General features: G+C 35.3%; 1 protein-coding gene across 4 annotated transcripts in view; it reads right to left on the bottom strand.

The window, feature by feature from the left end:
- Window positions 1-13,637, bottom strand: part of ABCC4 (ATP binding cassette subfamily C member 4 (PEL blood group)) — a 274,791-nt gene that overhangs the window by 178,524 nt on the left and 82,630 nt on the right. For all 4 annotated transcript variants that reach the window (XM_072622112.1, XM_072622110.1, XM_072622113.1 and 1 more), the window contains exons 6-10: window positions 10,467-10,630; window positions 9,230-9,355; window positions 6,210-6,459; window positions 4,835-4,936; window positions 2,124-2,213 (exon numbers count right to left, since the gene is read on the bottom strand). In XM_072622112.1, the coding sequence (XP_072478213.1) occupies window positions 2,124-2,213; window positions 4,835-4,936; window positions 6,210-6,459; window positions 9,230-9,355; window positions 10,467-10,630 (732 nt within the window). The remainder of the gene's footprint in view (window positions 1-2,123; window positions 2,214-4,834; window positions 4,937-6,209; window positions 6,460-9,229; window positions 9,356-10,466; window positions 10,631-13,637) is intronic.

Here is a 13,637-nt window from a genome sequence, read left to right as displayed (position 1 = left end):
TACTTACCTTTTGAAAGAGAGGAACCTGGGGTATTCTTTTGTCATAGTCAATGTATAGACAGACAGACAGACAGATAACTAAGACAGACAGATATAGGTTTACAGATATATATATATATATATATATATATATATATATATATATATATATATATACACATATATATATATAAAACATATTTTGTGGTTCTGATTGAATAGTTTTAGTCATTTCTGACTCTCTGTGACCCAATTTGAGGTTTTCTTGGTAAAGATACTGCAGTGGTTTGCCATTTCCTTCTCTAGCTCATTTCATAGATGAGGAGCTAAAGCAAATGGGGTTAAATGACTTGCCCAGGGCCATATACCTAGTGAATGTCTAAGGTCAGATTGGAACTCAGGTCCTCCTGACTCCAGGGCCAGCACTCTATCCACTGTGTCACCTAGCTGCCCCTAACCATATTTTAAATATACATACATACAATCAATAATTTATATGTGAAAATATGTGTATATATGATATATGTACGTATATGTGTATATAATCAGATTTTTATTTTACAATGGGGGGTATGGAAGGGAGAGATTGATAAAAATAAAAGTTAATTTTAAAAAGTTACATCTTTCTGTTTCAAATCCAGACAGGTGAAGGAGAAAGAAGAATGGGTGCTGAGGAGAAAGCAGAGGGAGCAGTTGTAGGCAGCAATGAGCAGACAGAGAAAACCCATTTGACGGCAGCAGGTGAGAGAGTTTCAGAGACCACCAAGGGTAAAGGGCATCATTACCTAAAGACCAATCTATGTATAAATTCTAAGTAATTTTTTCAAGCATATGGCTCTTACCAAGTTGGATTTATACCTTACATAAGAAACTGTAACAGCAGGGGTCTACTTTTCCAAAAGAAATTCCCTGAGCACTTTCTGTGACAGCAAAGACCTGGAAACAAAGTTGATGCTCCTCTGCTGGGGAATGCCTAGCCAAACTAGGGTATATGAACGTAGTGGGATATTACTGTGCTACGAGAAATAACAAACAGTGATGAATACAGAGAAACATGGAAAAAATCTGTACCAACTCATTTAAAGTAAAGTAAGCAGAGGTAAGAAAGCAATTCGCAACAACATAAATTTAAAGAATACTCCATAAAACAATCAAAAGTAAATATTTTTAAATGACAAAGCATAAACTTGTCTGAAAGATACGTAAATATATATCCTATCCTCATTTCTTTACGATATGGCTCTACAGGTGTGGAAAATTGTATAAAATGTCCCTTTTTTCTCAAGTGCTAGTTTTTGCTGGGGAAGGTAAGGGGCAGTTTCCTAATTCTTTAAAAAAATTGTCTTATTCTTTAAAATTGTGTATTTCATTTTTATACACATGGAAGGAAAGCATAATAGACAGCAGAATCTGTTCTCCCACCAGAAAATTCTATATACCCAATTAAAAAAAATAATTTTAAAAAAGCTGGAGAGGGGAGGGTCAAAGACACAGGAAAATTACAGAATATAAAAACACAAAATGTACATTAAAAAACTTTGTAAAACAATAAGCTACCTATAATCTCTGGGCTTCTTCAACAGAATTGTAGAGTATCAGAATCTAAAGATTAGGAGAAACCTCAGGGACCTTCTATTACAACTATTACATAAAAGGAATGGTCACTATATCCTACCTTCAAAAAACAGGGACTCCACCACCACTCCACTTTTTTGACAGCTCTAATTGTAAAGAAGCTTTCCTTAATATTAAGCTTTCCCTAATAATAAGGTTGAAGTGGCCTCTTTGCTAATTTTAGAGTTGCAAGGGACTTTAAAGGCTATTTAGTCTAATTCTTACCATATCCTCAACCTCTCCCCCGCATAAAAACCTCCAGAGAAGAGGGACTCATCAACTGGGGAGGCACTTCCATCTTTGGACACCTTAATTCTTCCATAAATTAAACTGACATCTGCCTTCCTCCGGATTCTGCTACAGCAAATGAGTCCTTCCCTGAGAATCCCTGAGAGATTCAGCTTGGGACTGGGAAAGATCCATCATTCAGAAATGATCTATGGGACAACTGACTTTTGGCTCAAGAAACAAGGGCAAAGGAATACAGAAAATAACATTATGACAAGCAGCCACAATCCATTAAAACTCACTTTGCCAGATCCCACAGGTCCAACCACAGCCAACAATTCCCTTGGCCGGACAGTAAAGGAAACGCCTTGGAGAGTTGGGATTTCTGATGCCTAGAAATTAAAGTTGACCAAAATGTATTCAAATCAACAACCAGTCTGTTTAAGAAACTTGGGGACATAGGGGCACAAAATATAAGAATTTTACACTTAAAATTAAGTCATATTTTCAAAAGATATTAAAAGAAGGCAAATGTCATTAAGCCTGAGGGACAAATTTTCCAAAGCTAAATTCATTTGCATAATATTTCTATGTGAGTTACATGAAGTGTCTTAAGCATTGGCATATTTAATATTCATTCGAAGCGTCTTCTCTTCTTTTACTAACTCCCCACATACAATCTGGGCTCCCCTCAAGAAACAAAAGCATGGAGTAAATCAAACCCCTTAAGATAAAGGTTTCCTACATAATCCTGGTCATGCCTACACCACAGAACTTTGTTCCAGGAAAGCTCTCAAATGGTGCGACTTGATCCTTCTAAAAATAATAATAGTAATAAAGCAGAGTTGTTGCATGGAGTCTATCTCAACCATCTCCACTAGATGGCAGCATCAAAACATTTTAAAGCTCAGCCTCTTAAAACACTCATTTTAAACCAAAAGATCAGCTTAAGTTTTCTTTATATGATAATTACTCTCTACGATGCTAAGCACCTTACTTGCCAATAACAATTACGGTAAACAAGCACTCACACTTTGCCTTCAATATTAAGACACAAAATCAGGTTTAGGAATGAAAGAAATCTGATAAAGCATTCTAAATACATTTGAAGCACCGAGTCCAAGAACCTGAGCTCAAATTCAACTTCTGGTTATCTACTACTTGTGTGACCTCTGAGCCTCAATTTCCTGACCAGTAAAATGAGGGGGCTGTATTAGATATCCTTTCGATCTTTTATGCTAAGTATTATGTTCCTGGACCCCCAATTGCAGCTAGTGTATGTATTAATTGGTAATATCTGTCTATGAGAAACAACCCACTATAAACAGGCATTCAGTAGCAAAAATACCTCTAAAGGTGGCATAATGCAATCAGCAACTGACTCCCTGAGGTCATTTAGAAAAACACTATATCATGTTTCTCAAAAAAAAAAAAAAAAAAAAGGGAACTACTTCTAGGGTTCCTATCTAGGGCTGCTAGTTCTAACTTTGCATTATTTTCTAAAATGCATTCATGCATGACATCACATGCTAAGTCAACAAAAGAAAAATCTGATATGTTATAAAGATCTTGGAAAAAGCTTAAGCCAAATCACTTTAACCATATTGTTTTCCTTGATACCAAGAAAATCAGGGGTCTATTGTGATACGGAAAACCTAGCTTAGTGTTCTAAATAGCTGAGTTTCTAAACCTGGGGCCTCTAAACTTCTTAAAAAATTTCATAACTATGTCAGTATAATGGGTTTCCTTTATATGTATTTAACTAAATGCATTTAAAAACATTGTTCTGGAAAGCAGTCCGTAGACTTTGCCAGACTGGCACAAGTTAAAAGCTCCTGATCTAACTTAGAATACCATTCACAGAGTACTCTTTTAGAACTCTCATTTCTTCACATACATTTAATAATTTGAAACTAAAGTTCCAGATCATGGCCCCTTAAGAATTTCTAAACTTAGTAGCATGTGTGAAAATGATGACGGTCCTGATATGCTAATAGCTCTTCTCCTCTTAGGTTATTTTTATATATCTACATGTGCTCATGTTGTCAGGCTTGATAGAATGCAATTCAACAGACGGCAGGGAAGATCTGGTTGTTGTTTCCCTGCTATCATGGGATAAAAGTTACGTGCCTGGCAATGGTATATTTATTTAACAAATACTTGCATAACTGATTGAATTGGTGCGGACAAATACCATATAATCTTAAATTTAAACTAAGAATCCTGTGTCTGAAAATGAGCAATACCCCAAATCTTGGACTCATTGGTTGACTCTGTGTGTGGCATAGATCCTGGGTCAGCTAACCTAGTTTCAAATCCCTGACTATCTATTATATGTGCATATACACATACACACACATACAAACATACATATCTATCTGAGTTTGTCCTTTGTTTTCAAAGACCATGACATCAGAGAAATGATGACATGACTTGCACTTGACTGTTTTGAGTGAGGGAGGGCTGTGCAAGGTCACCAACCTCACTTTGCCTTTCTGAGTCATCTGGATCCAGTGACGAGGACACTCAGTTAACTTGGGGTTTATGGGCCAGATTTCTTCCTTCCTTCCTTTCTTTTTTTTCTTTCTTTCTTATTCAAAGTCACTTAAATACTCCTTTTTTCCTCATCTATAAAATGAGGGACTGGACTAGATAATTTCTCAGGTCCTTTCCAGCTCTAAATTGTAGCATACAAAAGCTTCAATAACTCACTCACTGGCCATCATCTTTATGAGCTCTAGAACTCAATTAAAAGTTTTTTATTAAGTTTTTCTCTACTTTGTAGTTAAGAAAGCATGGCTGCGTTAAGTGGTCCTAAAATCACTTTCCACTCACCAAAACATCTGGCTGGGTGGTTATGGGGAGAGAAGCGAGAGAAGACTGAGAATACATTTCTAAGCAAACAATTTCACGCTATTAGACCTTAAGTCTGTGGGGAAATTATCAAAACTCAATATGAAATTAATCCATATTCTAGTGCTCAAAAGTTTTATTTCTGCTTTGTATCCATTACCTTATCCCAATAACTGGTAAAGTCTTGAACATGGACTAGAGCTTTTTCATCCTTTGTTAATCGTATGCTGGACTGGGATATTTCATCAAGTATTAAGAATTTCTAAAGGGAGAAAAAAACAAATTACCCCAAAATGTAAAAATGAAATAAGGAAAACTATGATTGTATTTCTAGAGTAAATAATAGAAAAAAATCTTCAAAGAATTAACAAATTTCATGAAATATAGATGTTGCTGGGATCTCTATCGATAGTTTATGAATTATATAACTTTTCAAATGAACACTTACCTGCATGTTCACTCACTAAAACCTATGCAAAATGAAGTACCTACTTCATTAATGATGACAGATATTCTCTAAGTGTACTCCACAACTGACAGAAAATGTACATTTTTATAAAGGCAATTTATTACTAACAAAGACCTCTTCCCTTCTGGTGTCCTATAGAGAAATCATGTACAGAACTATTTTTTAATATCGATCTGATTTTAAAATATATTAAGGTCTTCACTAGCATCAGAAAATTCCTCCATGTCCAAATGTAATCAAAATTTAGAAATCTGTTGTAATGTTAGCTTCATATTTTGAAAAATAATACATTGAAGGTAGCATCTAATGATTAAAATACGTATTGATATGCAAATTTCTTGTGCTGGATACACTAAGGACAAGAAATTCAATTTCAAGTATCTTTTTTGTGCAAGGCATTTTACCAGGCACTATAGGTACTACTAATTATCCTTATTTTGCACATGAAGAAACTGAGGTCCACAATGGTTAAGAAACATTTATGTGCATTGAATCGATTAAATTAAGCAATAAAAGTACTCAGAGGGGAAATGTTCTGATGCTTATTCAGAGTTTATTTGTCTCTTCTTTGATATTTTCCCCAAGACCAGGGCAAATCAAAAACAGAAAATCACAAGTCCAGCTGGAGGGAGGAATGGGTTGAAAAAGGTGACTGACTAAAAATAAGCAAGAAGTGAGAACTAACAGTCAAACATCAAAGAAGACAGGAAAACCATAAAATATAGGGCACAAGAACTCCAACTTCACAAATGAGCAAGGTACACATCGTTAACCATTAGTACGGAGCAACATATTGATTTCTGTAACGGTAAAGTCTATACCACATACTCTGTTTAAAGGGTGTAGAAATATGTATAATTCATTTGAGAAACATTTCCATTAAAAATGGTGAAAATAAAACTAATTTGGGTACTTAACTGGATACATTTCATCTATTTAGAAAGCTTGCCTTTGTAAAGTACCTTATTTACAATGATCATGTGTCAATGAAGTGTCATGATATGTCATGATACTTTAAAAGTATATTCCAAAATGCAGAAAAGTTAAGACAAATTGCTCACTAAACCTTGATTCTTTGTATGCTGATAAGGGCTTCAGACAGTCTCTCGATGGCTGATGGAAAGAACAGTGTAACAGTCAGCCTCACGGCACCATACAACGTCACAGCAACAAATACTCGACTGGCCGAGATAGTATTTCCAAGGAGTACATATGTGGCAAAAGTCACAAACACAATTATTTTGTTTGCAACAAAGAAGGATGCCATATTCATCCCTCTGAGGTAGGAGCTTTTAAGTATCTTGGAGATTTCCTTTCTGAAAGAGAGAGTAAAAGATGTAAAAGATGATGTTCATCTTCAAATACAAAGATATTGTATATTATACACTGTGTCTTTTATAAAGTAGCATTTTGGTGGGCTGAACATAAAGCCAGTTAAACAATAAATAGTTCCTTACTTGTAGAAAATTCCAAGCTAAAACAGTTATAGGGAACAGTGAACATTCAGCTTATGCATAAAATCAAATAAGTATTTGCTTAATATGTAAGGAAATTTCATGAGATGATGGGTAAAATGGAAGTAGAAGTTTAACTGCTTCCTACTTAACCTCCAAAACAGAAATTTCACATGAAAACTGATCAAATAAAAAACTAAACAATATAATTTAAATTGAAACTAGGTAAGCATATCATAAAGGAAACAAATTTTGGAGAATTAAAACTTCTAATAACTAACAATGTGGTCTACCATTAGAAGCAATGAGTTGCCACCATGGGAAATATTCAAGTAGAAGCTACACAATGACATGTTGGAAAGTTTAATGGAAGAAAATACTGAATGAGGAGGGAAATTGCATTGGATGGCATCTAAAGGTCTCTTCCAACTCTAAGGATACCCAAGGAAAGGGGAAGTCATTTTTTTAAATTGACTTTCATAAATTATAGAATTTAGGACTAAAAAGGTAATAAAAAGGTCATAGATTTAGAGGTGAAAAAGTACTTAGAAAGTCATTTGGTTCAATCTTCTCATTTTACAGATTAAGAAAATGAAGCATGAAGAGATTAAGTGACTTGCCTAAGGTCAAAGAGAGCCATGATTTAACCCCAGGGACCATGGTGCCAACTATTCTTTCCACTACATCTCTTTTTCAAAGTTAACCAGTAGATTAAAAAAAAAGAAAATGAAAATACCAGGTAGGTTAAAAAAAAGAAAACAGTGAGGGCTGAAATAATGGTCTTCAAATATTTAATGGGGATGCTATATGGAAGAAATATTCACTTTTTTTTTTTAAACAAAGCTTCAAAAGGCACAACTAGAACCAATGATGCAGATTTTGGCTCACCACAATTAAAAATTTTCTGTCAGAGTTGTAGTTTAAAAAATGGAAAAACATGGCAAGGCTTATAACATAAGATGTCTTTTTGGGTCATGGAGTCCTGTGTCAATGTGGTGAAACCTACAAACCCTTAAATGCATAAAATAAACCACCTAAAATTACAAAGAAAACCAATCATGTTCCCAAATGAAAGTTATCATAATATTTAAAAAAATCAAGCTCACCTATGCACAAAGGGCTATAAAACTGGGCATACCTTTTGATCCAGCAATACCAGTTCGAGGTCTGTATTCCAAAGAGATCATACAAATATGTAAAGGACCCACATGTATAAACAGCAGTTCTTTTTGTGATGACAAAGAATTGGAAACTGAGAAGATGTCCACTAGTTGAGGAATGGGTGAACACATTATGATATATGAATCTGATAGAATGCTACTGTGCTCTAAGAAATGATGAGCAGGCAGAAATCAGAAAAACCTGGGAAGACTTTGATGCACATATGATAAACGAAGTGAGCAGAACCAGGAGAACATTGACCAGCTGGGATAGACTTCACTCTTTCAGCAATGCAAGGGCCTAAAACAATTACGAAATTTTTGACTCATGGTGGAAAATGCTATCTACATCCAGAAAAACCACCATGGAGTCTGAATGCAGAACCAAGCATAGTATTTGCTCTTTCTTTTTGGTTTTTTCTTCTTTCTAGTAGTTTCTCCCATTGGTTCTAATTCTTCTCTACAACATGACCAGTGTGAAAATGTGTGTGTTCGTCCTTTGTTGCCGAAGAAGATCATGCCATCAGAGAAATGATGACAGGACTTGCACTTGACTTTGTTTTGAGTGAGGGAGGGCTGTGCAGGTCACCAGCCTCACTTCTCCTCCAGAGCCATCTGAATCCAGTGACCAGATATTCCTCAGGATGACTGGAGATGATCCAGGATGAGGCAATTGGGGTTAAGTGACTTGCCCAAGGTCACACAGCTAGTGAGTTGTCACTTAACCCCAAGTGCCTCACCCTGGGTCATCTCCAGTCATCTTGAGTGTGAAAATAGATTTAATATGAATGTATATCTTCAGCCTATATCAATTTACATGCCCTCTTGTGGTGGGAGGGAGAGAAGAGACAGGGAAAAAATTTGGAACTCAAAATACTATGGAAGTGAATGTTGAAAACTAAAAATAAATAAATAAATTTTAAAACATAAATAAACAAGTTCACACTATTTCCAGTCAAAATGTTCAGTCTAGTTCTGAGATAGGTTAAGAGACTGAATTACATAACCTGAGGTTCAAATCCAGGCCTCTACAATTCAATGTTTTATTTCACTGATGTTATTTAGTATAGGAATGACAATGTCACCTGACACTTATACTACTTATATTAACATAACATAATTAACTGGATTAACATTTTCTAAATTTATTTTCTATATCTACTGCTTTGACTACAAATTCATCAAATTTTTCATTTTATTTTAGTTTTTTTAGGACATTTAACCCAAAAATTACACTTTTGGAAGATGGAAAGAGATACATCCTTTAATTTGGTACCATACAATATGCAACTGACTTTACTGTTAGCTGGAGAGTAGGAAGGGGTGGCAGAAAGAAGACTAGTTGAGGAATATAAGAGAATTAATTTCTACAAACCTCCTAAAATTAGATATGATGAGTAACTAAAAAAGCACTGAAAGATGAAAATGCAGTCATTTAACAGGATGTAATACACATAGCACGCACAACTTACTTTCTGAGATATGCAATGAGATCTGAAAACGGCTTTTCCCAGGCATACATTTTTATGATTCTCATTCCCGTTATAACTTCATTCATGGTTCTAATTCTGACATCTGTGAAAGCAGCAGTCTGGCTCCTAATACACAGAAAGATGAATTACTCTCCACCGTACGGATGTCAATGCCTAACTTCCAACACTGCCACCATTAATGAGCAGAGATGATGGACCAAATCCAGGACAAGATCATTCTGCTAATCTCTTAACACAACTGCCAAAGACATCAATGGCTCGTATCTACTGATGGTCTAAAGGGGAGCCCAATACAAGCAGATGACCAGACCCAAAGAATTCACTAACAGATCTAACATAGAATGCTATACAGATTGGTCCTTGGGTTTGGGTTATTCAAATATGTAAATGACACAAGGCTAGAAAGACTTGCTGACACACTGAATGAAAAAATAAAAAATCTAAGCTAGCTTTGCCAAATCTGAACAACTGATCTATTCCAATAATGTATCATTACTATAAGTTAAATAAAGATAAATGTAAAGTTCCATCCTTGGGTTTGATCAATTGCACAAATAAAAGATGGGGGAGGTATGGACAGACAATAAAAGCTCATGGGGAAAAGATTTTTAGGGTTTCTTGCAATTAAATTAATATGTGCAAGATGGAACCCCCAAAAGCCACTGTATTGTTTAAATAAATTAAGACTGTAAAGAACGTATTATACGTGTCAGATGACATCAGGAATATCCATTTCAGTGCGGTAGGAAAGGACACTGAAAAGCTGGGGTGTACACAAAGAAGAGCCATCATCACTGTCACAATCAATCAGAGCACTTACTGAAGGCCACCTGTTCACACGGCACTCTACTAAACACAGAGGACAACTGCCAATAAGCAGAATGCACAAATCCTATCCTCAAAAGAAGTTACTCTTATGAGGGTAACCGAACAAAAACAAGAGAAAATATTTAACAATGTAAATTACAGAAACATGACTAAACATATAACCAATTAAAGCAATTCAATTCCCATTATTCTAATGTGTACATTCTTATTTCTATATAAAATCATATTTTAATAAACTGTATTAAAATACATCCTCTTTGAGATTTAAGATAGTGCCTAGTACAAAAACTAAATAGCATAGGGACTTTTCTCCAAAAAAAAAAATCATCAAATAATATACAAATGCTATCACACATACATAGTTCAGTGCAATCAATAGTGATCTTACCTGAAGGAGGAAAACAGTTTCCCAAAGCAGGTTTGTAAAGGCAGAAGGATTAGCAGGACTACCATTCCTGCAAGGCAGGACACTCCTATTTCTAGCCAGAGAAGGGCAGTAACTGCTACAGCTTGAATTGGACCAGCCCACAAAAAGTGCAAGAATATTGTCACCTTCACAAACAAACAAACAAAAAGGCTGTCAGGAATCCTAAGAAGGAAAGAGGCTAATGAAAGGGACTGTAACCTAAACAAAGACCATCACAAAGTGTTTCAACAAAGAAAATGGCAAATGCTGTTTCAGATTGCCCATTTCTGGTAAAGAGAGAATATGGATGTTGTTTTCGGAAATGAGAAAAACCAATTTTGTTCAATTCCCTCTCATCTAGGACAATTTCAAACTACATCCAAACAGCTATCAAACTGTTCGTATCTTTCAATTCAGCAATACTGCTACTAGGTCTGTAACCCAAAGAGATTTTAAAAAAAGAGAAAAGGACCTGTTAGTACAAAAATATTTAGAGCAGCTCTTTTTGTGGTGGCAAAGAATTAGAAATTGAAGGGATGCCCATCAATTGGAGAATGGCTGAACAAGCTGTGGTATATGAATGTAATTGGAATACTATTGTGCTATAAGAAATGACAAACAGGTTGACTTCAGAAAAACCTTCGGAAAGACTTACTTGAACTAATGCAAAGTGAAGTGAACAGAACCAGGAGATCATTGTACATAGTGTACAATAGGTATCGTACACTGATCAACTGTGAATGACTTAGCTATTCTCAGTAATACAATAATCCAAGATAATTCGAAAGGACTCAAAATACACCTCCACTTCCAGAGAAAGAACTGATGAAGTCAGAATCCAGATGGAAGCATACGGGTTTTCATTTTTTAATGTGTTTTCTTCCTTCTGTGCCTTCTTTAACAACATGACTAATATGGAATTACGTTTTAAATGATTGAACATGTATAATCTATATCAAATTGCTTACTATCGCACACAAATAAAGTCAGATCTAAGTAAGTGGAAAAACATCAGCTGCTCGTGAGTAGGCTGAGCCAATACAATAAAAATGGCAATTTTACCTAAATTAATTTACTTATTTGGTGCCATACCAATTAAACTATCAGATAATTATTTTCGGGAAAAAATAGTATCAAAATTCATCTGAATGAACAAAAGGTCCAGAATATCAAGGGGACTAATGAAAAGAAATGCTAAGGAAGGTGGTCTAGCTCTAGTAGATCTCAAATTGTATTATAAAGCAGCAATTATCAAAACCACTTGGTACTGGCTAAGAAACAGAAAGGTAGACAAGTGGAACAGGCTAGGTAGTCAAGACACAGTAGACAATGAATACAGCAATCTATTGTTTGATAAACCCAAGGACTCCAGTTTCTGGGATAAGAACTCACTGTTCAACAAAAATTGCTGGGAAAACAGGATAAAAGTGAGCAGAAACTAGGAATAGACCAATGCCTGACACCATACACAAGAACAAAGTCTAAATGGGTACATAATCTAGGTATAAAGATTGATACTATGGACAAATTGATGGAGCAAGGAATAGTGTATTTTTCAGATTTATGGAGAAGGGAAGAATTTTTGACTAAAGAAGAGATAGAAAGCATTATGAAGTGCAAGATGGATAATTTTGATTACATTAAACTGAAAAGGTTTTGCATAACCAAACCCAATGCAATCAAAATTTGGAGGGATGTAGAAAACTGGGAAAGAATTTTTACCGCTAGTGTCTGTGATAAAGGCCTCATTTCTGGAATGTATAGAGAACTGAGTCAAATGCACAAAAATACAAGTCATTCCCCAATTGATAAATGATCAAAGGATATGAACAGTCAATTTTCAGAGGAAGAAATTAAAGGTATCTATAGACATAAGAAAAAAATGCTCTAAATCACTTTTGATTAGAGACATGCAAATCAAAACAACCCTGAGGTACCATATCACACCTATCAGATTGGCAAACATGGCAGAACAGGAAGATGATAAATGTTGGAGAGGATGTGGGAGAGTTGGAACACTAATACACTGTTGGTGGAGCTGTGAGCTGATCCAACTATTCTGGAGAGCAATTTGCAACTATGCCCAAAGGGCTATAAAAATATGCATACCGTTTGACCCAACAATATCACTTCTAGGACTGTATCCCCAATAGATCATAAAAATGGGAAAGGGTCCCACATGTACAAAAATATTTATAGCAGCACTCTTTGTGGTAGTCAAAAACTGGAAATCAAGGGGATGCCCATCAAGTGAGGAATGGCTGAATAAAGTATGGTATATGAATGTAATGGAATACTATTGCACCGTAAGAAATGATGAACAGGAAGACTTCAGAGAGGCCTGGAAGGACTTATATGAACTGATGCTGAGTGAAAGGAGCAGAACCAGGAGAACTTTGTGCACAGCAATGACCACAGTGTGCGAGAGTTTTTTCTGGTAGACTTGGAACTTCATTACAATGCAAGGACTTAAAAAAATTCCCAATGGTCTTCTAAGGTAAAATGCCTTCCATATCCAGAGAAAGAACTATGGAATTCGGTTGCAGAATGTAGCAGATCACTTTTGTGTGTATGTGTGTGTGTATTGCGTTTTGGTTTGTTAGATGATTTCTCCCACTAATTTTAATTCTTCAGCACAGCATGACTATAGTGAAAATATATTTACTAAGAATGTATGTGTAGAACCTATACAAAATTGTATGCTGTCTCAGGGAGGGACAGGAAATGTAGGGGGGAGGGCGGGGAAAATAATCATCTAAGTTACATGGTAGTCATTGTAGAACACTGAGAATAAATAAAATTAATTAATTAAAAAATTGCTTACCATCTCAGGGAGGGGGGAGGTGAAAGAGGGAGGGAAAACATTTGGAACTCAAAACTTAAAAAAAAAAATAATAATCTCAAAAATTGTCTTTACATGTCATGGAGGAAAAATATATTCTTTAAATAAATTAATAAAGCATTCCTCCTACCTCAAAAGTACTTATAAAGTTATCAATTGTCTCTTTGTGAATGAAAAAATGTTTTAAACAAAGGATAATAATATTTTATAGCACTTTAAGATTTGCAAAGCATTTTACATACATTATCTCATTTGAGCCTCACAGCAAACCTATGAGGTACATTATGCCTAGAGGAAGAAATTGAAGTTGC

Source organism: Notamacropus eugenii, chromosome 6 (assembly GCF_028372415.1).
Source record: "Notamacropus eugenii isolate mMacEug1 chromosome 6, mMacEug1.pri_v2, whole genome shotgun sequence".
NCBI classification, from domain to species: Eukaryota; Metazoa; Chordata; class Mammalia; order Diprotodontia; family Macropodidae; genus Notamacropus; species Notamacropus eugenii.
This window is presented reverse-complemented; position numbering and strand designations above follow the sequence as displayed.